Source organism: Sceloporus occidentalis, unplaced genomic scaffold, assembly GCF_023333645.1.
Source record: "Sceloporus occidentalis isolate IW3139 unplaced genomic scaffold, rSceOcc1.0.p SCAF_4, whole genome shotgun sequence".
In the NCBI taxonomy this organism is placed as follows: domain Eukaryota; kingdom Metazoa; phylum Chordata; class Lepidosauria; order Squamata; family Phrynosomatidae; genus Sceloporus; species Sceloporus occidentalis.
The window spans coordinates 91,674,945-91,700,951 of NW_028316984.1; the positions used below are offsets into that span (position 1 = coordinate 91,674,945).

The window sequence follows — 26,007 nt, forward strand, 5'->3', positions numbered from 1 at the left end:
TAATAATAATAATAATAATAATAATAATTTCACACTACAGATAAGGCTACTGCCACACTGCAGAAATAAAGTAGTTTGACACCACTTTAACTGCCATGATTCAACACTATGAAATTCTGGGATTTGTAGTGTTGTGAGATATTTAGTCTTACCTGTCAGAGAACTGTGGTGCCCCACCAAACTAGAATAACCTTGAGGAATGGAATTTAAAGTGCTGTCAAACTGCTTTATTTCTGCAGTGTGCAAGCAGCTTCATAGTGCTATGATTTATTGCAGTGGCTGAACCCTATGGAATGATGGGAGTTTGCAGTTTATCGAGGGACATTTAGACTTCTCAGCCAGACAGCTCTAGTGCCTGGCCAAACTACAAACCCCAGGATTCCACAGAATGTAGTTGTGCCAATAAAAGTGGAACCATTGTGTTATAACCAGGTAGTGTGAAAGGTCCCACTGTCCCTTTTGCACAGCCTAGTTATAGCACTGTCCTCCACTTTAACTGCTATGACAACATATTAGTTTGTTGAGGCACTAGAGCTCTCTGGTTGAGAATTCTAAATACATTGCCTAAACTGTAAATCCCAGGATTCCATAGGACATTGCCATGGCAGTTAAAGTGTCATACACTGTTATAATTATATAGTGTGAATGGACACATGGACACTCTTAAGTTGCTGTCATGGTTGAAATATATAGCGAATGTGGTTAAGAAAAACCCTTTCTATTTCATCACCATTGCTTTTCTTCCTTTGCAGTGGCAGCATGGGCAAAGCAGATGGAGCTGCCAAAATGAGTGCAAAAGATTTATATGGTAAGTTCCCATGCTCAAATCAGCTTAATAACATTTTGCAAAGTATAGAATGTTGGATCCATTTTTAAAGGAAAAATAGATGATGAAATGTCGCTGTTTGCTGGTGTACCAAAGGAAGTTGTTGCTCGCTGCTAGATGTGGTTTACAAATTCCAGTGTGAAGAGAGCTTCTCTTTGTACTTCATGTATTTCAGGCAACACAGAAAGGGCCATGTGATCTGGCTTGCGTGTATGTAGCAGGATTCTGAGTTCTCCTGTTCTAGGAGTATGAAGATCTCTCAGTCTCAGGCCTGGTACACACTGCCATTGAAACGCCACCCTCCTTTGCTGCGCAGCGTTGCCGGAGCATCCATACTAGAGGGCTTCTTTTTTGCAGCGTCATAAGGGTTGCAATGCATCCCTATGACACCACTTCCTCTAAAAGATGTGTGGGCACTCAGACCTCACACGTCATCTATCCCCCCCACCCCATGTGGATGGTGCCGCTCAATAATGGCACCACCCGCACATCATAGAGCTTGGGAGCATGTGGTTGGTGCATGCTCCCAAGCCCTACTATCGCCGTCAGGACACTGCTTCCTGGCGGTGTGTACCGGGCCAAATTTCATTATATTTCAATGTCAATGGTCCCTATCCCATATTTCTTTTTCTTTATTTATTTCCTATTCACTTATGAGATGGTATAGGGGGATTTTGCATGTAAATTCCAGCGCAGGGGCAATTTTAACATTATTATTCTGAATGTTTGCAGTTATTTACATTTTTCAGTTGTTTGCATTTTAGCCATTCACACTTCAAAATGAACACGCTGGTCTAAATCCAGTTGTTCTTCATAGGTAGAATAGACCCATTGAATCAATGGACTTACCAGGAATCCCATGATTCCATGGGTCTACTCTTGTTTTGTCCATATTTTATTTCTCTGAATTACCTTCTAAGACTTGCAAATGAGTGAATTCTGAAGATGAGATGGGTTTCTTCTCACAATGAATGTGGAGTAAAAAGGCTATTGTTATCAAGATTATTGAATCCAACGAAATTCTCTTCTTTTCCTGTCCTCCTCTGATTGTAGTGGCATGAATATCCAACAATGTACTCTTGGAATTCAGGAAATTATACTGACATAATGTAAAGAACTGTGCCTGTGAGGAAAAAACAGATGTCAAAGTTGCCCCATTTGTTTTGAGCAATAAGCTAGGTTAATGACAAATCCTGGCTTACCAGGAATGAGCTGTATGCTTGTACATGCAATTAGTTGGCTTTTACATAGTTTCTCTTACTAGCATAAGTTGTGAATCTAGGATCCTGGCTTGTTGTTCTCAAACATGCCAAACAAATCAACGAGAGTTTGTGATTTTGGTATGTAAAGAAAGTAACAAGCCAGCATTCCAGATTCAGGTGACATGCTGAACAAACAATTTCTGGTTTCTTTAGCACCTAACACAAATGGGAAGAGGTAACCATAAATAAATATTCTTCATGTACCCAAATGCAACTTGTACCTAGCAAATCAGGACTGACTGGAAATCCTGCCTTACAGTTTTTTGCAAACTGCTTTACAGTTTTTATATCTCAAGAACTCTGAGTATATTGATCCTTTTAATTTTCCTCACCTGATGGATTCTGTGACATTTGTTGATTTGCAATGAGGCAAAAAAGTGCAATCACTTTTTCCTGTACATCTTTCTCAACAGTAGTAAAAACAAACCTTTGTTTTCCATAAGTATTACCAGCATATTGAACACCCATTCTGGGATGTTCAAAATTTCAATTTTCCTAATGCATTCTATACTAGCTTTGCTATTGCATATTAGCTTTGGCCATTTTAAGACTGAAATGTTTTCATTTATCAGCAGTTTAATAGATTATGTTCTTTTATGAGCCACAATTTGCCAGGTTATTAAGTAAAAAGTTGGCATCCTTTTAACTGTGTAAAAGAATAATGCTAGTGGTTGTATTCTGGATACAAGGAGGTATGGCAGAAAAAACATATTGGCCCGTTATAGACGGGCCATATAGTACGCGCAGAGCGCGTACTAGGGTTAGGAAGGGCCGGTGCTTCCGCACCCCCCCCTAACCCTAGTGCGCGTTCCACCCGGCCACCGCCATGACGACGTCATGACCGCACCGCCTCTATACGGGGCGGCGCGGACGTGATGTTGTTGCTCCGCGCCAGGGCACTTAGTGCGCCCTTAGCGCGGAGCAGGAAGGAGCTCCATTTTGGAGCTCCTTCCTGGTTTGCACCACTGGGCGCAGCCTTCACACAGCTGCGCCCAGCGGCGCAAAGGAGAAAGGGGCCAAGCGGCCCCTTTCTCCTCCTCCCTGCTGCCGCGGGGTGTCCTTGGGGCTTGAAGCCCCAAGGACACCCCTTTCCAGGCTGCGGGGAAGCGGCCTTTTGCCACTTCCCCGCAGCCCGGAAAGCGACGGATCAGGGCCTCAGCGGCTGCCGGTCTAACCACTGAGGCCCTGATACACCAGGGAAAGGGGTGGGTGCAGACTGCTCCAAACGGGTGGTCTGTAACCCGCCACAGAGTCCAATCCTCATCTTCATTGACCTAGGCCTGGTGACACAGTTGGATCATCAAGCTTTTTCTGGGATACCATTTCTGATTGTCACTGTCTTCACCAGAGCATAGGCTAAAGCATTTTTCACTACAACTCCCCTGCTAGCTAAGGATTCCGGGAATTCTGGTCTAAAACACTAATTTTCCCAGACTTTGGCCATGATTGAAACTCTCTCCAGTGGTTGGCTTTGCTGGCCTTTATAAGTTAGTGGCTTTGCTGGCCATGCAGAAACCTTTCCCTCTCTTTCCCCCACAAGATTCTATGTTCTTGCACTAAGAGCACATCCTGGAGGCCAGAGCAAAATTGCCTGCTTTTCACCATTCTTTACCTCTGCTGCTTTACCTACCTACCTTTTTTGCTGAACCTGGACAGTCAGACTTGTGCTGGGGAGTCATACTGGTGCTGTTTTGCCATGTTGTTGTGGCTCCAATTTTTGCTATCTGTCCCTGGGTAATCAGGCAAGCCCTGAATTAAGAACAGTACAGATTTTAAATACACAACACAAGTACAATTGGTGCATGTCTCAGCACAGATTGTTGATCTGTACACAGGTAGAACTTTTTGCCTGTAACATTCACATGTGTATATTGTACACAGATTACTAGTCTCTACATTGGTAGGAGTCTTGTACCTTGGTACAAATTGGTAATTGGTAATTCAGTATCAAGAGTCTCATATAGAAAATAAATACAGGGAGTATTGCTGATTGCATTGGTCTTTTGGTATTGGTTAGACTAGCAATGAAAGCCAGCATGGTGTAGTGGTTTGAATGTCAGACTATAGTACTCAGGGAGGCCAGGGTCTGAATCCCCATTCAGCCATGGAAACCTTTGCCTGGTTGACATTTGGCAAGTCATACTCTCTCAGTCTTATCAGAGTAAAGCAAAGGCAAACCCCCTCTGAATAAATCTTGCCAAGAAAAGCCCATGATAGGGTTGTCTATGGTCACTGTAAGTCAGAAATGACTTGAAGGCACACAGCAACAGTAACTAATAATAATGGTGATACATATAATCCAGGTAATTTTTATCATATTTCTCCTTTCCCCCCACAGTTCCTAGTCAGCTAGCTCAAGTAGTTTCTAGTATGGAGATATTCCCTTCCCCAAAGAAGAGAAATTTTTGCAGTCCCATTTTAAAAGATTATTTAAGAAGATAACAGCTTCTATATGCATATAGATTAGCAACTCTGAGTGACAGCCTCAGGTCTTCCTCCAGCTTTCTTCTCTTTGTTATCTTGTTCTTGGTTATCTCACTTTGATAATGAAAGCTTGGCATTAAAATAGATGTAATACAGGTAATAATTGTGTAGAGAAATGCTTTTAAAGGGAGAAATGCTTTTAAAGGGGGAAAATAGGTGTATAAAGTTGCTGAATCAGTCTGGAGGAGAATTCCCACTCAGCAAATTTACTACCTTTCCAGTATACAGTATATTACAAGAGGACAGTGGGCAGACTTCAAGTATTTATGGTAGTTCGGTTTTATAAGTGCCTCAGATCAGCCTACTGGAGCTATGCGAACAAGACATACTCAGAGAATAAAAGAATTCTGAATCCAAGAATTTGTTTTGAGTCCCAGAATTTAATGGAGCTCATTGTTTTTATATAAAAGTCCACTGCTAGTTACCCCAACTTTCTTCATTACAATAGTATGATTTAGGGTAAGAGTTGAGTTACTTTGTTATTGCTCTTGTTAAGCAACTGGTGGTCCATCCACACTGCAGAAATAATCCAGTTTGACACCACTTTAGCTGCCATGGCTCAAGGGTATTGAGTTTTAGGAACTATAGTTTTGTGAGACATTCAGCCTTCTCTCTGTCAAAGAGCTCTGGTGCTACAAAAAGTACAATTCCCAGAATTCCATAGCATCGAGCCATGGCAGTTAAAGCTGTGTCAAACTGGATTATTTCTGCAATGTGGATGCAGTCTGGGACTCAGAAATCTCTGCAGATCTATTGCCAATCATTTAGAGATCTATCAGAAAATGTTCATCAACCTTCTTCTCACCCCTAAATTTATGGGTTCAGTTGTTTTTGTTGTTGTTGTGTGCCTTGAACTCCTTTCCTACTTATGGCAACCCTAAGGTGACCCTAACACTGGGTTTTCTGGGGCTGAGAGTATGTGACTCATCCAAGGTCTCCCAGTGAATTTCCATGGCTGAGCAGGGAATCAAACCCTGAACTCCAGCTGTAATCTAACTATGGAGTTTATTACATGAGGAAAATTGAGTGGAATCTAAGGTTTAAAGAGTCATTATCCTGGGAAAGTCGCACGATCACATGAGGATTTTCACACACATTGCGATTAAAGAGGACTTATCCCAAGAATAACAAGGGATTTCCCCGTGAATAATTTGTTGCAGGTTGTTCCCTAGTTATTCATGGGATAAGTCTTCGTTAATCATGATGACATGTGAAAATCTTCACCACGATCGTGCGGCTTTCCTGGGATAATGACTCTTTAAACCCCTGATTTTTCCCATGTGATAAAGTCCTATCAGAGCACTATGTCACTCTGGCCCATAGTTGTGTATTAAAGCAAATAAATATGGAAAGAAATGCAGCTTAGCAAAACTGAAATGAAAATAATATAATAAGATATATTAGGGATCTGGGAGTAATAGTACAGAACTACCGGTAAGAGTTTTAAGGAATCTGAGTCAGGAAATACAAGGTCATTATAGAGAAGATAATTGTTAGATTTTCTTTACTGAAAAATAAGCTACTGTAAAACAATAACAAAACTATTCTTGTAGGTAAATAAATCCCAATATTGTTAAGCAAGTTATATAAAAATAGCACAGTGATAGAAGTAAGCAGTAGCCTTGCTAGGACCAAATGGTATTCATGCCAAGCATTCTGTAGGGATACAAAACGTCTTGTGTAGCATGTTTTCTGGACTGGAAGGTAGTTAATGTAAACAAACAAATTCTAGGAATGCTAGTACATGTGTTAGCCTGTAAATTGCCAAGCAATACAGAAGTTCCCATTGCTAACATGCCTTGGAAGGATGTCAGATATTTCTCCAGAGCTGCATGTTGAACATTTTAAAATGTATATTGAAAATTTCCATGTTGACTATTTCTCAATTAACTAGTAATTTCTGTGTTGCCATGGGCATGGTACCATGGGCAACATAATACCATGATGCACCATGAGAGAGATGAAATACTCAAATGACCTGAGGTTTTGATCATATACGTGTTAAAATTGTTGTTGTTGTGCACCCTCAAGTTGTTTTCAAGTTATGGTGACCCTAAGAAGTTTTTTTGAGGCTGAGCGATTGTGACTTGGTTGAGCCAGTATTCAAACCCTGGTCTTTGGAGTTGTAGTTCAATGCTCAGACCACTGCGCCACACTGGCTTCATGTGTTAAAATACCAGTCTGAAATATTAAAATAACTTTTGAATAAGTAGGTGAAACTTTTTGCTTTAGAATCAGTAATAAAGAAGCGGTTTTAGTAGAAAGATTTTAGTAGAGAGTATGCCTAATGGCATCATGAATTCTTGGCTGCAGAGAAATGGGGGGGGGGGGGTGATGCTCTTTGCTCCAGAGTGCCACAGAAAAGGGGGCTGTTTACCCTAGTTTCTGTATCTGAAGGTGGCCCCTATTCTAGGTCCTAATCTCTTGCTTATCAGAAACCCACACTTGCATGGCTCCTTATGAAGGGCAGCAGAAGGCTGTAGACTTGCTAAGAAGTCCTAGATAGCTAAAGAATACTAAACATTTTTCCTTATCCTACTCAACACCTTCTTTGTCTCGGTCGTCTCTGAAAAAGAGAACAGTGCTCAACCTGGGGAAAATGGAGCATATGGTGCAGGAGGGGAAATGCTGCACAGAATAGGTAAAGAGGTAGTACACGAATACCTGGCTATTCCAGTCTCCAGGGCCAGGTGAACTACATCTAATGGTATTAAAAGAACTGGCAGAAGTAATCTCAGAGGCACCGTCAATCTTTGAGAATTCTTGGAAAACAGGAGAGGTCCCAACAGACTGGAGGAGGGCAAATATTGTTCCCATTTTCAAAAAAGAGGAAAAAAGAGGAGTCAGATAATTATCTCCCAGTCAGCCTGACATCAGTACCAAGAAAGATTGTAGAGCAGATCATTAAACAGACAATCCATAAGCACTTAGAAAGGAATGCCATGATTCAGTAAGGGTTTCTCAGAAACAAGTCATGCCAGGCTACTCTTATCCCTTTTTTTGATTGAGTCACAAGCTTGGTAGATGAAGGGGATGCTGTGGCTGTAGCATACCTTGATTTCAGTAAGGCCTCTGACAAGGCCCCCCATGATTTCCTTGCAAAAAAGCCAGTAAATTGTGGACTAGACAATGTGACTGTTAGGTGGATTTGTAATTGATTGACCAAACAAACCCAAAGAGTGCTTAGCAATGGCTCCTCTTCATTCTGGAGAGAAGTGACTAGCGGGTGCCAAAAGGTTCTATCCTGGACCCAGTACTATGCAACATATTTATCAGTAACTTGGATGATGGAATAAAGGGCATGCTTATCAAATGTGCAGATGGCACTAAATTAGGAGGGGTTACTAATACCCAAGAGAACAGGATTAGAATTCAAAATGACCTTAATAGATTAGAAAGCTGGGCCAAAACTTACAAAATGAATCTCAACAGAGAGAAATGTAAGGTACCATACTTAGGCAGTAAAAATGAAATGCACAGATATATGATGGGTGACACCTGTCTTGATGGTAGTACATGCAAAAGGGATCTAGGAGTCTTAGTGGACCACAGGCTGAACATGAGTCAGCAGTGTGATGCAGCAGCTAAAAAAGCCAATGCAGTTCCAGGCTGCATCAATAGGAGTATAGTATCTAGACTGAGGGATTTTATTCTCCTTTGGTCAGACCTCACCTGGCATATTGTGACTAGTTCTGAGCACCACAGTTCAAGAAGGATGTGAACAAGGTGGAGCATGTCCAGAGGATGGTGACCAAATTGGTAAAAGGTGTGGAAACCATGCCCTATGATGAGCAGCTTAGGGAGCCGGGTATGTTTAGCCTGGAGAAAAAAAGGTTAAAGTGTCATGTTTAAATATTTGAAGAGATGACATATTAAGGTTGGAGCAAATTTGTTTTCTGCTGCTCCAGAGACTAGGACATGAAGCAGTGGACTGAAACTCCAGGAAAAGAGAATCCATCTAAATATCAGCAAGAACTTCCTGATGGTAAGAGCTGTTGGACAGTGGAACACACTCCCTCAGAGAGTGGTGGAGTCTCCTTCTTTAGCTGTTTTTAATCAGAGGCTGGATGGCCATCTGTCAGGGGTGCTTTCATTGTGTGTTCCTGCCTGGCAGGGAGTTGGATTGAATGGCCCAAGTGGGCTCTTTCATTTCTATGATTCCATGATTCTAGGCAAGAAAACATGTCTTCACACACTGAGACACCCCAATGAGAAAACAATCACTACAGTGCATTCTTTCATATTCTGTGGCCTTTGTGAGAAAAATTTGCATACACAGAAACAACCAGCATGTTATGCAAAACAACTAGTATTTTGTACAGAAAACAGTGTATTGTGCAGAAACATTTTGGCTTTTTGGTGGAAATGTCCCAAGTGTTTTTGTAGTTTTTTGCCAAACAGTTTTTTTCCCAAAGAAGTAATGAAAGACCAAAAAAAGCATCCAAAACTTGCAGAAATTCTCAGTCTCATTCAGTAGGAAGAAAATTCTTTCCTGGGCCCAGTGAAATTATTCATTCTTACTTGCAAAAACAAAACAAGCAAAGATTTGCATCCCTAGGCAGTGATGGCTCAGTTTCTGTCTCATCATCTTTAAAATGGGAGTGCTTACATTTCACTTCAATTTTAAAGATTAGACAGAAACTGAGACAGAACTGATTAGAGATGCAAATCTTTGTTCTTGCAAGCAAAGTGGGAGTGCTTGCATTTCACTTAGGGACATTGTGGCTTAGTGGTTACGAGACCGACTGATGATTTCAGAGTTGGCAGATGGGCAGTTCGAGACCCAAGTACCATGGGATAGAGTGAGCGCCTGTCACTAGTCCCAGCTTCTGCCAACTAGGCAGTGTGAAAGCATGTGAAAGTGCAAGTAGATAAATAGGTGCCACTTTGGTTGGATAGTAATAGCATTCCATGCACCTCGGTGTTTACTCACGGTGGTCACATGTCCACAGCTGGACACACAGTTTTTGACACGCTGGTTCCCTCAGTTTAGTAAAGATGAGCACCACCCCCTACAGTCAGATTCGACTAGATAACCATGTCAAAAAGGAAACCTTTACCTTTAGCTTTTGACATTTTACTTCGCTACCTTGTTAATCATGAGGCTAAAAGCACTGCAAAGTGAATTGTCTGAGTTACTGTGAAAATAAGGGGGCTGATAATAAAGTACTAAATGAACAACAAAAAAGGACACATAGAGTAAACCCGACATAAACTAGTAACTGTTTATTTTCCTCTCTGTTGATTATCTTTTTTTCTTGATGCATTAATAGGTTGCAATCTGCCTCACACAGTTGTTTGGAGCTGCATAGGTGAGGTCTGACTCAAATGTTTGCAGTAGATTGGCAGATATTTCTGAGTCCCAGTTGCGAGTTCAAATCTCACTTCTGCCATGAGCTCACAATAATATGGTGTTAGTAGAAGGCCTGTTTATTGACCATGTAGGTGTGTAGGGGGGAGGCAAAATGAGGACACTGACACATTAGAGTTTATCGCACTGCGACGGATTGGGGATGGAACGAAAGGGGCCGGGAACGAGTGCAGAATGAGTGGGGGACGCATTTTACTGCACACAAAAGTCCCTGTTCCGTTCCCTTCCCTTCCCCATCTGTCCCACAGGAGGCAATATTTGAGAACGGTTGCTGAACAGTTCTCAAAAATCACCTCCTGTAGGATGGATGGGGGAAGGAATGGAAGGGAACGGAACAGAATGGGGACTTCCTGTGTGCGGTAAAATGTGTCCCCCACTTGTTCCAGCCCCATCCCGGCCCCTTTTGTAAAGCACAAGTCCCGTTTCAGGGGCCTGTGCAATAAATTTCCTAATTAAGAATTCTGCCCCCCAATGAAAATTTCCTTCTAGGTTCCCAAATTTCTAACACTGCAGTAACTTAAAAGTTCAGTTGAGCATTTAGAAATACAGTTGGCCTTCGATATCTCCAAATTCTTTATCCATAGATTCAACTATCTGCGGCTTGAAAATATTTTAAAAATATATACATTCCTCAAAACAAACTTTTTTTTGTTTTGTTTTGCAATTTTATGTAAGGGACACCATTGTACTGTACCATTGCATTTAATGGGACTTGAGATTGCAAATACAACAAATATAGGAGTTGTAGATGTGAACATTTTTTCAGTGTCTCACTCTTTACAATGCTAGAAATTTAGAAACTGATGGAAAATTTCATTGGGAGGGGGTCAGAAGTCTTCATTTGGGGTAAAGTTGTTGGGGTGGATATGAGATGGGGTCCCTATGGATATCAAGGAGCAGGAGGAGGAGATACTGTAAAGCTCCATCAAGCTGAACCTCCCAACTCTCATCCCCTTGTCATCCTCTTGATAGGGACAGAGGGCAGAGTGCCCAGGTTTGTTCTTGTCACTGGACAGACAAGGTAATAGCTTTATTGGGATGGGATGGCTGCTACTAAAAGCTGGTATTTGGAAGATAAGGAAGGACATGTAGTTTGGCCCAGTTTGACAGGGCTTTATGAGAGCTCATACTCTTCCATGATCTATGCAGAATTAAAGTTGCAGGGCACTGTCTCGTATCCAAATTAGCAACCCTAACATGGGGGAGAATGCTCTTCTTTTGCCGCCCTGTAACTACATCTCTGAGTGTCAGTGTAGTCTTATGTACTATGGGGTGGAGAAAACCTTATAGGATTGCTCTAAAAGGTTAGCTGAAGTGTGTTGAACACTCTAAAGTACTTGTATTGCTGTTGATTGTATACAGGGGCTGGGACTGTTGTAGCACTGGCGAATGAGGAAAGATTATAATTGACAAACCCTCTTCATTTTCTGCTCCCATAGTAGTAACACGATCTAATGAATGACCCTTCATCCTACTTCCATGAATGAATGAGTTGCCCTTTGCCTGCCACAAAAGTTCTCCCTCCCCTTGGGGTCATTCGGGTACTGACTGCTCATTGCCTCTGGCAGCTCAAACATCAGGCATCTCATGTGCTAAGCCCCATATTCTAGAAGACTTGCCAACTGCACTTGCTGAAAGATCCCTTAGCTTACAGGTCCTGCAGGTGGCTATCAGGTTACTGTCTCATGCAGTGCACAGCTGCCAGCTGAATAAATGTTAATGTGGACCATGAATAAATAAAGCTGCTTCTCTGCTTACTGGCTTCTGTTCTGAAGCAAAATGAAAGGACATTGGAGGGAAATCCATTATATTCTTGGCAAGTGCAAGAGAATGTCTGGGGAGGAAGTACTTAAAAATAATTAGTGGTTTATACGACAGGCTTATTAGGCTGCCTTTTCTGTCATTTTACGAGTTGCACCATGCAAACCACCAATGGTAAAATCTGCAAGGCTTAATAGAATACTACTGTACGGTTTACACTCTCTGAAAACATTTACCTGGGAAACAAAGGCCCAACTCCATGGATCTCTGTTTGTTTGTTTTATAAACCACCCATTCTATTACAGTTGTAGCAGTTTCCCCCAAATAAGATGGATATTGGTTCTCAAAGTGTGCATATTCTTTTTTTTAAAAAATCAGGCATGAATATGAAAAGAAGGATGAGCAAAGGACATGGGTAAAAAAGTGTCCCATGGTACCTTAAATATTAACACATGTATTAGAGCTTGAGCATTTGTGGACTATAACCAAGTATGTCAGGTATATTAAGTACTATTCAGAAGGTGTGTGTGTTTATAGAACACATGGGGAAGGATATTATATACAGTGAATTTAGAGGGTATTTAAATGCAGAAATTGCTGGCAGTGACAATTACTTTATTAGATTTCTGTTTAATTTCTCTTTGGCAATCTCTCGTGCCAAAATACTGTATGTATACCTCTAACTCAGTGTCAAATTAGGCATTAACAGGAATGTATATTCCCCATGATTAATTAATTTTCCCTCCCACAATGGGATTTCTTCAGAAATACATGCTTCAGCAATTAGACTTGCAAACTAAGTTTTCCTCCCACTGATCAGCCACACAATAAAGCATGCTAAATGCAAAATATGTAGGTAAGGAAAATTATACATACCGTTCACCACCTGGGGAGCATCTGTGTGAAAAAGTGCTAAAATATTGTTTAATTTGTCCTTTAGTGCAGCACATTTCTGATGCCGTGGGTTACACTCCATGCCAAGGCACAGATAAGACAGAGTATTGGAAGCCTGTGGACGCTATAGAGAGATTTACAATAGAAACTAGGAACACATTTACAAACCACATTTTCTCATTGCCTTGCCCTATTAACTTTACATCTTTTCTGTTTTTCTGCTATTTCATAACTTGTCTAAACATTTTTTTACTACTTCATTAGGTTGTTTAAAGATTTTTATGTCTGTCCATTCAAATGACATTTCAAACCAGACCTTGGAAATGTTACCTTTTCGGATTGTAACAACCAAAATTCACCATTGGCTGGAGGATTCTGGATGCTACAGTCCAAAATGGGATCTTTCCCAACATCTGGTTCAGACATAAATGGCAAATCATCCCATGGTCCCCTCTATAATATCAAGAAAATGTAGCTTTTCCTTAGCAGCCATTGTTTTGTTTTGTTTTGTTTTTCTTTGTGGCTTATTAAAGATGATGCACAAAGGACTGGGATGAGTTGCTGAATGTGGTCACTTTGCTCACAGCTGAAAGTATCCACTGCAAGGGGTCATCCAGCTTCTGTAAGTGTTCAAATACTTTAGCAAGACTAGACAAATCAGATTTAGTTGAGGAGTATCTGCCTACTACCTGCACAGCAAGATCATTTGACATAAGAAACTGTATGTAATTCAAGAAAGGTTTTAGTACTGTAACAAAACCCTGTAGGCCTGCATAAGGGACACAGCCATTTCCACATGTCTGCTCAGCATCAGAAAGGATGCTTTCTAGGTGCTTCACACCTTCTGTCACAACCTCATATGCATTATTAAATAAGAAAAAAGACTGTCAGTAGAGCAGTCTTCTTTGACCTGGGAACCTTAAAGTTGTGCTGGGCTATAATACCTATCACCTGCAGTCAGCACATACTATGCTTGTCACAATAGGAGTTATAATCCAACACATTTAGTAGGTGGCAGACAGGAAATGATTGATTCAGACCAGTCTTCAGGCAGAAGCAGGAGTGAAGCTACGGGGATAGCAAAATGACAGTGTTGCTGCCCCCATAAGAAATTTGCCTCCCCACTGAAATTTTCCTTGAATCTTCAAATTTCTAGCATTGCAAGAATTTAAAATGTCAGTTGAGCAATTAATTAGAAATGCAGTTTATGCATCCAAAAACAGAGGGGGGGGGGGAGGACAAGTGATCAAAGGAAGGTAATGCAGCAAATAGAAGAGTTCTAGGTACAAATGATTTTCAGTGTCTCACTCTCTGCAATGTCAGAAATGTAAGGGCTCAAGAAAAAATTCAGTTGTGGGGCCAGAATTCTCACTGTGGGGTCAGTGCCTTCATTTTGCTCCACCACCACATAGCTATACTTTGCCCATTCCCATACCTACAGCTACATCCTCCTGACACCCAGACCACCAGTGTTATCAACAAGCCTTGAAAATATTCTCCAGAATGTTTTAACAAAATCCAAAATGCCTGGAATTCCCCAATATTTACTGGAATATTCAGTCAAAATCCTCGGAAAGAAATTAATTAAATTTCCTGGATTCTAGGGAATTCCCCGGAAATTGGCAATGCAGCAGACTACACAAATTTAGCAATACAGCCTAGATCTACATGCTGCAGCAGAAATGAAGCATACTATACTAAGCTGTACTTAGGAATTCAGCCTGAACCCTGGCTTTATTTATTTATTTATTTATTTATTTATTTATTGTGGAGCTTATTTCCAGATAAATATGTTTAGAACTGCAGCAGAAAACTGCAGTTCCAAGCACCTTTACTTGGAATGAATTCCCACTGCAGAAAGTGTTTGGAATCCTCTGGGTGGCTCACACTGATATAGTTCCCAGAATTATGCCAGGATAGGACTCTTTTTGGAATAGCAAACAGTGGTCTCATGGGGACAGAAGAGAAAGGCATATCCATCATTTAAAAAAAGCTGTCCTTACAGGTCCCATATAGCTTTAGACTCTCAGAACAGTTCATTTTCCTGTACCATTGCTTCTGTGATTGTGGCCATCCTATCTTCTTGTTCTGCACCTACATTGGGACACTTATGCCAGTCAACAGGATCACTGCCAGTGGGATTTACTTCTGAGGAAGCATAGCCTGGATCAGGGCTGCCCAGGCTTCAAACAAAAGCATCATACATGCTGGCAGAAAAGGTTTATGTATTAACATTACTCCTGGCTGCTAGGAATGTTAATCAACCACTAAGTGCAATGCACAGTTGGACAACTGCGAAATGTCAACCCATGTGGCCACAAACTAGATGCCAAAGATTATCTGTGTTGATAAGCACAGAAAGAGATAGATTGCTTCAGAAACAAGAAGCAATTGTTCAGAGAGAAGAGATTGGGTATATTCAGAAGTACTCGTTTTCCTGTGAGTGTTGTAGCATTGCTGAAGTAGAGCTTTTCAGTGCCAAATGAGACATGTGGTTAAATGCATAATTTGGTAGTTTATCCTTTAAAAACTCCAGCTGTGGGGAGGGAGATTGATCATGGGGGGGGGGAGGACTGGCCCTTTCTTTTTGTGTTACGTTCTCCATAATAATGCCTCTCCTCCTGTTTTAGTTGTTGTTATATGCCTTCAAGTCATCTCTGACATACAGCATCCCTATCATGGGGTTTGCTTGACAAGATTTGTTCAGAGGGAGTTTTCCTTGCTTGCCTCTGAACCTGACTTCCCTGCTGGCTCTCCTACCTGATGCTATTAGTCATGGGAGGGAAGTGAATGAAGGGGCCTCCAGTCCACTAAAATCTGTGACATCATAAATGTACTAGAATTTAAGGTGCTGCAAGAGTCTCTGTTATCCTTCCTTTCATGGGTGTGCTTATTCTTACAATCTCCCTGAGAAAGTTGTTGGTATAAAGTAGATCTAGGTTAATGGAAGGGTGCCACTGGAATGCCTTGGGCACATTAATTCCAGATTCCCCCTCTGTGGCCTTGAATAACTTCATTGTTTGCTCCAGCATCTTAGCCACTGCCATTTCAGTTTCTCCTTTCAAACTCCTTCCCCCACTGTACAGTGTCAAATTATTTCCTGCTTTTTTCCCTGCTTTCTTCTCAAGAGTAAACTTACATAGTGTTTCAATTCCTCCCATCCCATTTTAGTGAAAAGGAGAAATCAGAACCCCAGATTCTATTTCACATATACTAGACATATACAGCAGAGTCTCAGTTAACCGACCTTCGGTTAACCGACACTCCGGATTATCCGACGTCCCTTGCTTCTGCGTGAGAAGAAGCATGGGACATCGGATTGGGGACAAAAGTCCCTCGGTTCGCCTCCCCTTGCGGCCGGAAGTCCCGCCCCTTTCCCCTCGGCGGCCTCCCTGATTGGTTGAGAGGCTGGGAAGGCGTGGGACTTTGGGCTGTCTACAAGCCCCAGGGGGCTTTGTGGCCAGAAGTCCCACCCCTTCCCACCCTCCCAACCAATTAGGGAGGCCGCCGAGGGGAAAGGGGAGGGACCTCCGGCCGCGAGGCCCACTGGGGCTTGCAGTCCCGTCCCCTTCTCCCCGCAGTTGCCTGGCAGCCCCGGGGAGAAGAGGAGGAGGTGGCCCCCACCCGTCCCTTCCTCCCCGTGGGTGGCTGCACCCGCGGGAAGGAAGGGAGGAGGAGGAGGCGGCCCCTACCCGTCCCTTCCTCCCCGTGGGTGCCTGCACCCGCGGGAAGGAAGGGAGAGAAGGGGGAGGAGGAGGCCCAGCCCCTTCCCCTTCTCTCCACGGGTGCCTGCACCAGTGCTGGCACTCGCAGGGAGAAGGGAAAGGAGGGAGCCCCGCCCTCTTCCCTTTTCCCCGCACAGTGCCTGCTCCAGCACCAGCACCTGCGGGGAGAAGGGGAGGGGAGAGGTAGGTCTGGATTATCCGACATATTCGGTTATCCGACTACAAGCCGGTCCCGTTTATGTCGGATAATCAAGACTCTACTGTACTGTTAAAAATGCATACAAACACCATAGTGTTTATCTTAATGCATAAAAATTATTTTGTCCTCTCATTACCACAGAGCAGAGAAGGCCGGACCACATCTCTGTTATAGGTCAGCAAGTGGCCAAGGGCAGGAAAATTTTGGAAAGACAGCACTTTTTTCAGATTGTTCTCATTCTGGTTTACTTTGATTCTATCTTGGATGAGTACACCTTGGTCCTGATCATGGATGGGGGCAATGTCCAAGCCTACACAACCAGGACCTGGCTGAATGAAATTGGGAGGTTTGGAATCTAGTCTCTTTCAGTTCTGCCTGCCTGGGTTCTCTGTGCAACAGCAGGGAGACCTGGAGATGGGGAGATGGAATTGCAGTGATTTATCATCCTTCCATCCCCCCCACCATGTGCCCTGTCCCATATTCTGCCACAGTTGACTGTGTACATTTGAAAGCTGGTGCTGAGGATATAATAGGGATTCTTCTAATGTACTGTCTACCTAACTGCTTAATAGTCTCTTGCCCGAAGCTGACTGAGTTGGTCTTGGCAGTGGTGTTGAAGTTCCCTCAGCTTGTGGTAGTGGGAGACTTCAGCACTGATACAGAGACTGTCCTGTCAGTAGTGACTCAGGATTTCATTGTCACAATGACAATCACAAGTCTATCTTAAACGGTCTCTGGCTCCACTGATAGTGCAGTTCACATTCTGGAACCAGGTTTGAGTGTTGGATGAGAGGGTGTATGATCTCAGTGTGTAGAGGAATTCTCTATAGTTTGGTCATGGACAGATCATGCCTTAGTGGGTTTAGACTTGCTAGGACAAGGGATGGGTCTTGGAGTCATGGTTTTGCAGTGACTCCCATTCTTCTTGGAGTAGTAACTTCAGAAGGCGATGATGGGAGATGCCTTTCCTGACACTGTAACCCATGGACTGTGAGAATCCTCCGGTCTCTGTTTTGTCCTCTGTGGTATTTAACATTTATATGAAACTGCTGGGAAACATTGTCTAGCATTTTGAGATTTGGTGCTATCCATATGCTGATGATACCGTAATCTCTCTTTCCCATCCATATAAATCCAAAGAAACTGCTTTAGTCTTGATGCTAGTAGTGCCTATGCTTACTGGAATAGATCAAGGATGAATAAATGGTAAGCAGAATAGATGAGGATGAATAAATTGAAGCTCAATCCAGACAAGACAGACATGTTCCTGATCAGATCAACGAGGTCTGGGAATCCAGAGTGAACTTGTGTGGGATAGAGTTACACTCACCGTAAAGCCATGTGTAAACAGTTTGGGTGTTCTTCTGGACTCAGCCCTGAATTTGAATTCTCTTGGTGGCCAGGAATGTGTTGACACAGTTAAGGCCACTGTGCCAGCTGCACTTGTTCCTGGAGTTGTCTCATCTGGCTGTGATGAGGTATACTTGAGTTACACCTTGTTTGGATTACCTTAGTGTGTTTTAGATGGGATTGCCTTCAAAGAGTGTTTGGAAACTTCTGTTGCTCCAGATTCCAGAATGATACAGCTTCTACTGTAGGGATAGTTACTGGGAATATATGACTCCTTTAATCTAAACCCCATTATTAGTAGAGTAGAACCATTGAAACAATCAAACTTACATAGATGTTGACTTACTAAATTCCCATTGATTCCATGGTTCCACTCTAGCTTTGTTGGCTACCAATCTGTTTCTGGGCACAATTCAAAGTGGTGGTTGTGACCTATAAAGCTCTGTATAATGCATCCAGGCTGTCTGAATGTCTGGTTTCTTCCATACAAGTTTGCCTAGTGCTTTGTGATCAATCGGGGACACCATCCTCTTGGTCTCAACACTTTCAGGGATACATATTTGTACCTGTTTTTACCTCCAGTTCTTGGAGAAAAGTGGGTTATAAATCAAAGGGAGAGATCAGGAAAGAAGTGAAACAGACTACATTTCTCTACTCTTCCCATCTCTGACCTTTATTGTTATACACTAGAGTTTTTCACTATCGCATCATCTCATACTCATTAACAGTGTTCTCTGTAGCATTTAACACCAGAGTTATTACCATCAATAGTGGTACTTTTGCAAAAGTTATTGCTTTTACACTTGCTTAGCAGAAGAAGCTGGAGTTCAGCATCACTAACACTTTGGTACTAAACATAAACGTAGGTATTAAGAGTACACGGTATGTCATGTACCAACAAAACTACCACAACATTCTGTTCTTGGCAACTCCATTCTGCTGTAATTGTAAAAGTTTGTTGCCAAAGCTACTTGGTTCAGATGTCTTTGAAAGGCCTTGAAGATGGAGTTTATCCTAGAGACCCACCCATATCACATTATTGCCATGCCACTTCTTCTTCCTCATGTTTTGGGTCAGGCAATAACTTTGAGCAATATTTCTCTGCTTTCTGTGGTGATGAGGGCCATGCCTGTTTAGCAGCAGCAGCAGCAGCATCCCATACTGCTTCTCCAAGTCACTGGGATGGTTTCACCAGTCAGAAACAAGTTGTAAGTATGAAATAACTTGGAAATATTACTATTTTGGGAGTACAGCTCCCAGAAATCCCCTAGCCAGGGACCATGCTAGCTGGGGGATTCTTAAAATTATAGTCCAAAAAGATGTATTTCCCAAGCTCTGCACTGCACTATAGTTTTATACTTAATTATATATGCATGAAAAGCAAAATGTCCTCATAGCATCATCTAGGAAAATAACCAGATTTGACATGACTGCAAAGCTGAGACATAGCTACAAACCAGGATGTTCAGTCACACTTCTGACACAATTTTATTAAGTGCCTTTAGTTCTTTTTCAGCCTCATCCCTTGCAATATAGAGATAATAATGCCAACTTAACTTATAGGAAAGTGGTAGGGACTGCAAGTAGCCTTGGTCGATGATATATACAGGGAGTTGGTCAAAGAGAGTATGTCCTTGTTAGTCTTCCTGGATCTTTCAGCAGCATTTGATACCCTCAACCATGGCATCCTTCTGGACCATTTGACTGACATGGGACTTGGGGGTATTGCCCTCCAGTGGTTCTTCTTTTCTTGGCTAAATATTCTCAGAAGGTGGTGCCGTGGGACTGTTCAGCCCTTTGGCCATTAGCCTGTTCCACAGGGGTCAATACTGTCCCCTATGCAGAGATGATTAAGTTGAGACTATCATACTTTGGCCACATAATAAGAAGGCATGGATCACTAGAAAAAATAATAATGCTAGGAAAGGTAGAGGGTAGAAGAAAGAGAGGAAGACCACAGACAAATGGATAGACTCAGTCAGGGGGATTATGGGTAAGAGGTTGCAGGACCTGGGCAAGGAAGTGGGGGACAGGGATCCTTGGAGATGTCTCATTTACAGGGTCGCCGTGAGTCGAGGTCGACTCAAGGGCAACTAACAACAACAACAGTGCATGAAGATGCTGGGAGAGGTCATTCGGAACTTTGGGGTTGGTGTCATCAATATGCTGATGATCCCCAGCTCTATCTCTCCTTTGCTAGGGAGGCTGTGTGTGTTAGTACTGAATCATTGTCTGTAAAGGACCGTATGCAGGTGAATAGACTGAGGCTTAAACCAGACAAGATAGAAGTCCTGCTGGTTAGTAGGAAAATCAACCTGGGACTAGGACCACAGCCTGTTCTAGATGGGGTTGCTATCCCCTCACAAGATTAGGTTCATAGCTTGGGAGTGCTCTTGGACCCAGTGCTGCTCCTGAAAAGCCAGCTTACTGTGGTGGCCGGGAACTTTTTTTGCCCAGCTTTGGCTGGCATGCCAACTGTGCCCTTTCTTGAGGAAGACAGATCTGGCTACAATGGTTCATGCTTTAGTAATCTCCCAATTAGACTACTGTAATGCATTCTATATGAGGTGGCCCTTAAAAAGTGTTTAGAAGCTACAGCTAGTGCAAAATGCAACAGCCAAACAGGTGTGCCTTTTAGAGACCATATAACATCAGCCTTTGTAAGAACTGCACTGGCTTCCAGTTTCATTCTGGACTTAATTCAAGGTGCTGGTGTTGACCTACAAAGCCCTAAATGACTTCACACCAGGATATTCAAATGACTACCTTCACCGGAACCTGCCAGAAATGTGAGATCTTCAGAGGAGGCCCTATTGTATTTCCCAACACTCCAAAAAGTTAGGTTGGTAGGAATACATAATAGGGTTTTCTCTGTAGCAAAGCCTTGACTGTGAAAGTCTCTATCCAAGAAAGTTAGGCTAGCTCCATCTTTTTTAAGCTTCCAGTGGTGGCCAAAACAATGCTGTTCCACATGGCATTCAGTGTTTGAAACTGCTGTTCTAACTGTTTTAAAACTGCATTCTAGGATTGTTGTCAGTCTGTTTTTTGGAATTTTTAAAGAGTATATCAATGTTTTTAAAATGTTTTTATTTTGTATTATTTTAATTGGCTTTTATTTGTTCATTGTTTTGGGAGCCCTTGTGGGCTGGGAGGTGATTCAGAGATCCTTAAAAAAATAAAAATAACATAATAGGTAATGTATGTGAAGCACTCTGTATGTTTGAAATCACAATACAATCCCTATACAAATGTTGTTACTCTTGCATACCTTGGGTGTTGGCATTGCTCACAGCTTTTCACTTTGTGGAGACTGCACGAGAAGCAGGAAATGCTGGCCGTATTGAGGTTTGCCCTCTTTGCTTGTTTTATATCTTCAGCTAATAAACATAGGAATGCAAGCACTCTGCACTGATCCAGAGGTAAATATTAAGCACAGCGGAAAGGAATTTAGCCGTGCGACTCCTCCTAAAGCCTGTCAGCCCACTGTCAATAAAGCAGTGTGTTATACTCAGAGCAGTCATAAACCAAGTCCAAGCCAAACCTCTCTGCAATAGGGCATGGTATTCCAGCCTTGTCAGCTCCTTTTAAGCCAAATCCTACTGTGATGGTTTATTGCCGTGTGTAAGTTCTTAACAATGGCACCACTAGGCAGAGATATCTGGGCTGATTTAAAAGTGTATAAGAAATATTCTAAGAATCATTTCATAAATTGCATTTTTTCCTACTTTGGGAAATCCTGATGGTGAAAAAAAAAAATCAGGGACCAAATTATACCAATTTGTAAGTCACTCTGATAGCATTTCTGAAGAGCAGGGTATAAATACAATAAATAAATAAATAAATAAATAAACAAACAAACAAATAAAATATATACAATGCAACATAAGTGATATTTTGCCACTGGAACACAAATGGGATAACCACTATACATAGCAGATGACATGAGAGATGATTCAGAATGTCAAAAGAACCATGTTGAATAAGAACAAAAGTTTCTCTGCTGCAACAAGCTGGTTTAGCATTCTGTTCCCAAAATCTTCCTCCAATTACTTGCTCTGAACTTTGTTGCTGTGTATGTCATTTGTGTTCTCTTAAAATTTACCATATATTTTCAAAATGTGTGATACTGGTAACATTTGACTGTATTTAAGTCAGTATTTGTCAGTCTAATTGATGCAATTTAGTATATAACTTGGAACTATGGGCTGGTACACACCACCATAAAGTGGTGTGCTCTTGCCGATACTAGGGTTAGGGAGCGCGCACCAACTGCACGCTCCCTAACCCTAGTACGTGTGGGGGGGCAGCATCGTTAGGCAGTGCCATCCACATGGGGCGCATAATGATGATGTCACACACACACTGCATCCAAACAGCATGGAGCACGCATGAAGTGTCCACATTGCCCCAGGCCACTTATGACACCCTGGTGGAGGCGCAGAAAGGAGCTCCAAAACAGCTCCTTTTGGGCCCCCGCATCGTTGGTGTGGCAACCAAACAGCCATGTCAACGATGCAGAGGAAAAAGGGGCCACAGCAGCCGCCCCTATCTCCTCTTTAGCGCCAGGGTGCCATTGGCGCCTAAGGCACAAGGGCACCCCTTTTCCAAGCCAAAGGGCACCATTTTTCCAGGCATTTTGCCGCTTCTCTGTGGCCTGGAAAAACACTGGATTGGGGACGCAGGGCTTCCGGTGAGGTTTCCCTGGCCCCAATCCAGCACGAAAAGCGGTCTGAACCAGGCCTATATTTGGTGTAAGATTCACTTCCATGTCAAATCATACTCAGGGCTTGTCAAAATCAAAATAGCAAAGAAATTACTGATGTATTCATACAGCAATTTTATACTATATTTTCAGCTGCAATTCAAATTACAAAATTTTACAGTCAAAAATTTAGTAAAAATTGTAATATCAAATCTAAATCCAGTTGGTATGCTTTTTCAGGTGGATTTACTTTAACTCTGAACAGGTTTTGGTAGGCAGAATTTCAACATGGCTTTGTGAGGCAAAGAGATCCATGGTGGGAAAGCTTTACCTTGTTGATTAGTTTTTGCTGCCCCAAAGGGGAATGTGGCAGCCCGTTGTTGGTATTTACAGGGGGCCCTTGGTATCCACCAGGGTTTAGTTCCAGGTTTTCCTATGGATACCAAAATCCATGGATGCTCAAGTCCCATTATATACAGTGATCTAAGAAAACAGTGTCTCTTTTATAAAATAGCAAAATCAAGGTTTGATTTTTGGAATTTATATATTTTTAAAAATATTTTAAGCCATGGGTTCTTGAATCCGTTGATGAGAAATCCATGGATATTGAGGGCCAACTGTCTTACTGAAATATATAACTCAAGACTGCATGCTGGCTACTACTTTCCTGAGGAAAGCCTTTTCGGGAACTCATGGAGCTTGACTTTTTTCACAGCACATGGGCAGGGTTGAAAACAATCCTAATCTGAGAGCTTGTCTAAATGATTAAAATATTCCTCATTTCAGTCTAATAGAATGTGATCTAGCCACACAGAATTCACAGGAGTTTGGTCTTTTTGCAAGGTTTTTGTGAAAAACTCTTTAAACTCTGCAGAAAAAGGCTTCACAGTTTTTGCTGAAGTATGTAAGGAATTGCTCAGAACTTATTGCACGTGTCCATCCATCTGCTTTGCATGATTCAGATGGTTGGGCATTTTTGGCAGAGGGAGAGGTCCTCACCACTTTCCCTATTCTGACTGTGACCAGTGGGGATCCTGCAGAAGGTCTCACCCAGGGTGGGGGGCAGGACTACTGAGGGTGGGTCTTCCAGTTTGACTTCTGGGGCGGAGAAAAACAGACATGTGGGCCGGGGAAAGCACCATGCAGGTATGGAAAGTGCCGCACAAGCCAGGAAAGAGCCTGCATGGGCAGTAGAAATGGCTACCAGCTGCCTTCCAAGGCTGCAAACACTCCCCAAGGCCCAGAGACCCTCCCGGGGCCCAGAGCAGCACCCGCATGGCTCCAAGGCCCAAGGAGACTTGGCAGGGGGGCGACTGGGTGTCACCTCCTCTTCTGGGGCGTCACCTGGTGTGACCCGCACTCCCCCAGTGACGCCACTGTCTGTAACTCCTTTGATGTATGGTATATATGGTATAAATACCTTCCCTTTCGGTGGTTGTTTGTCTTCACTCCTATGGTTTTTTCAGGGCCTCACAGTCCTTCTGATCTCTGAACTGGAGTAACCATTCGCCTGTAGAGCCCGGTCTAGGTGCTTCAATTCATCTTCCAGGAAATGGGATTCACAGATCCTTTTTGCCCAGTCTACCAGTGTTTTATCCTGCTTCTTTTCAGTCCTGGATGATGGTTGAAGTTGTTGTGTAGGTATCTATCCATGTGTGTAGGTTTATGTATGCTGTGTGGCCCAATCATTGGTTCAGTTTGTGGATGACCAGGACATCTGAGAATAGCAATGTTCCTTCTTTTTCTTTCTCCATAATGAATCAGATGTTTGGATAGATGTTGTTCAGATGGTTCAAAAATGCAGTCAGATCTTCTTCTCCGTTGTAGCCAAGGGTCCGTTTAGGGGAATTTTATTATTATTGTTATTAGCTCAAATATTGCAAGAGGAGGGCCTGCTACGACAGCCCTTGCAGAATCGTCTCCCGTTGTGTATACGGAGTAGACCAGGGGATTCCAATAAATAGAGCTGAGACAGACTTTAATAACTAGATGTTTAATTTATTGAAATAGGGGAAACACATTCGCTGCGCATACACACACACATGCATTCAAGGCTCAGGAAAAGCAGGAGTTAGCATGGAATAGGATTTTAGGCATCACTGGGGTGATACGTACCAGAATGTATACTCCCTCCAGGAATCCAAATGGAATATGATGAGGATGGCATGAGGCTCAGCCATGGAATGACTGGCCAGGAGTCAGGAGCCAGGACAGGGTTCAAGGGGACAGAGCTTCCCCCTGAAATCCAGACTGGCCCAGTGAACAGGCAAATCTGATGATATTTATAGGCAAAATCTTGCTTCTGGCAAAGGTGCTTGATGGTGAGAACAAAGGTGTTTAATTACTTTCTTTTCACCTGGATGTCCCTGTCTGATTGTCTTAGTGGTCTTAAGCTGCTCGGACAACAGACCCTGGGAGGGGGCAAGAGCCTCAGGCAAAGCAAATATTTGCTCTTCCTGGTCCTATGATAATCCTCTTATGCGACTCCCTAGATATGATGATGTGGGTGCCCCTCAGGGGTGTGTGTACATGTCCTCATGCCTTGCTGGCAATGGAGGACAGGCTACTAGAGTTCATCTAGGGGTCATTAAGGGCTATCATTTATACCAAAATTTATATGGAGCAGCATGGGTAACACCATGGCTCCAGTTGGTGAAAGTGTCATCTACATATCGGAACCATGTTGTGGGCTTTTTTGGTGCTGTTTCCAGGACTTGCTTTTCAAAGTGTTCTAAGTAAATGTTTGCTATCAAACAGGGCTCAGAGGGCTTCCCATGGCTACCTCTTCTTTCTGCTCGTAGAATCCATTGTCCCACTGCAAGTAGCTGATGGTGAGGCAATTTTTGAAAAGGCTGTGATGTCTTCCGGAAAAATTTGTCAGATCAGTGCAGTGGTGTCCATTATGGGGACTTTGGTGAACAAGGAGATCACATCAAAGCTGATTAGTATGTCTCCAGGTTTGAGTTCAAGGTTGCTGATTTTTTCTATGAAGTGAGCTGAGCCTTTGATGTAGTGGAGGGTTTGCCCTATATGAGTTTGTAATTGTGTGGCCAGAAACATGGCCAAGTCATACGTACAGATCCAATAGCACTCACTGTGGGTCGGAGTGGAAAGGAATCCTTGTTGTGAGCCTGAGTTCATTCTGAGCTTTAGGGTTTCTGTCTTTCCCTTCACAAATATTAGCTATTAATTTGTATTTCTCTTTGGTAATGTCCCCTTTTCTTTCATTTCTTACACATGTCTCTATTAAATCTCATCTCATTTTTGTACATCCACTGCACAAAATGTACATCCATTCTTGTACATCTTTAGGCAAATTCCACTTCTCTTCCTCATTGTTTGTACATTTGTACCTGTGTTTTCAATAGCTCACCTTTAGGCAACTCCATGCACCATGAACTCCATTCCCTTTTAACATTTTTAACAATGGGAT

At 42.6% G+C, this 26,007-nt stretch overlaps 1 protein-coding gene across 1 annotated transcript in view; it reads left to right on the plus strand.

Annotated features, from left to right (window-relative positions):
- Window positions 1-26,007, plus strand: part of EPS8L2 (EPS8 signaling adaptor L2) — a 148,217-nt gene that overhangs the window by 58,387 nt on the left and 63,823 nt on the right. The window contains exon 3 of the mRNA XM_089520898.1: window positions 753-808. Within this exon, the coding sequence (XP_089377024.1) occupies window positions 753-808 (56 nt within the window). The remainder of the gene's footprint in view (window positions 1-752; window positions 809-26,007) is intronic.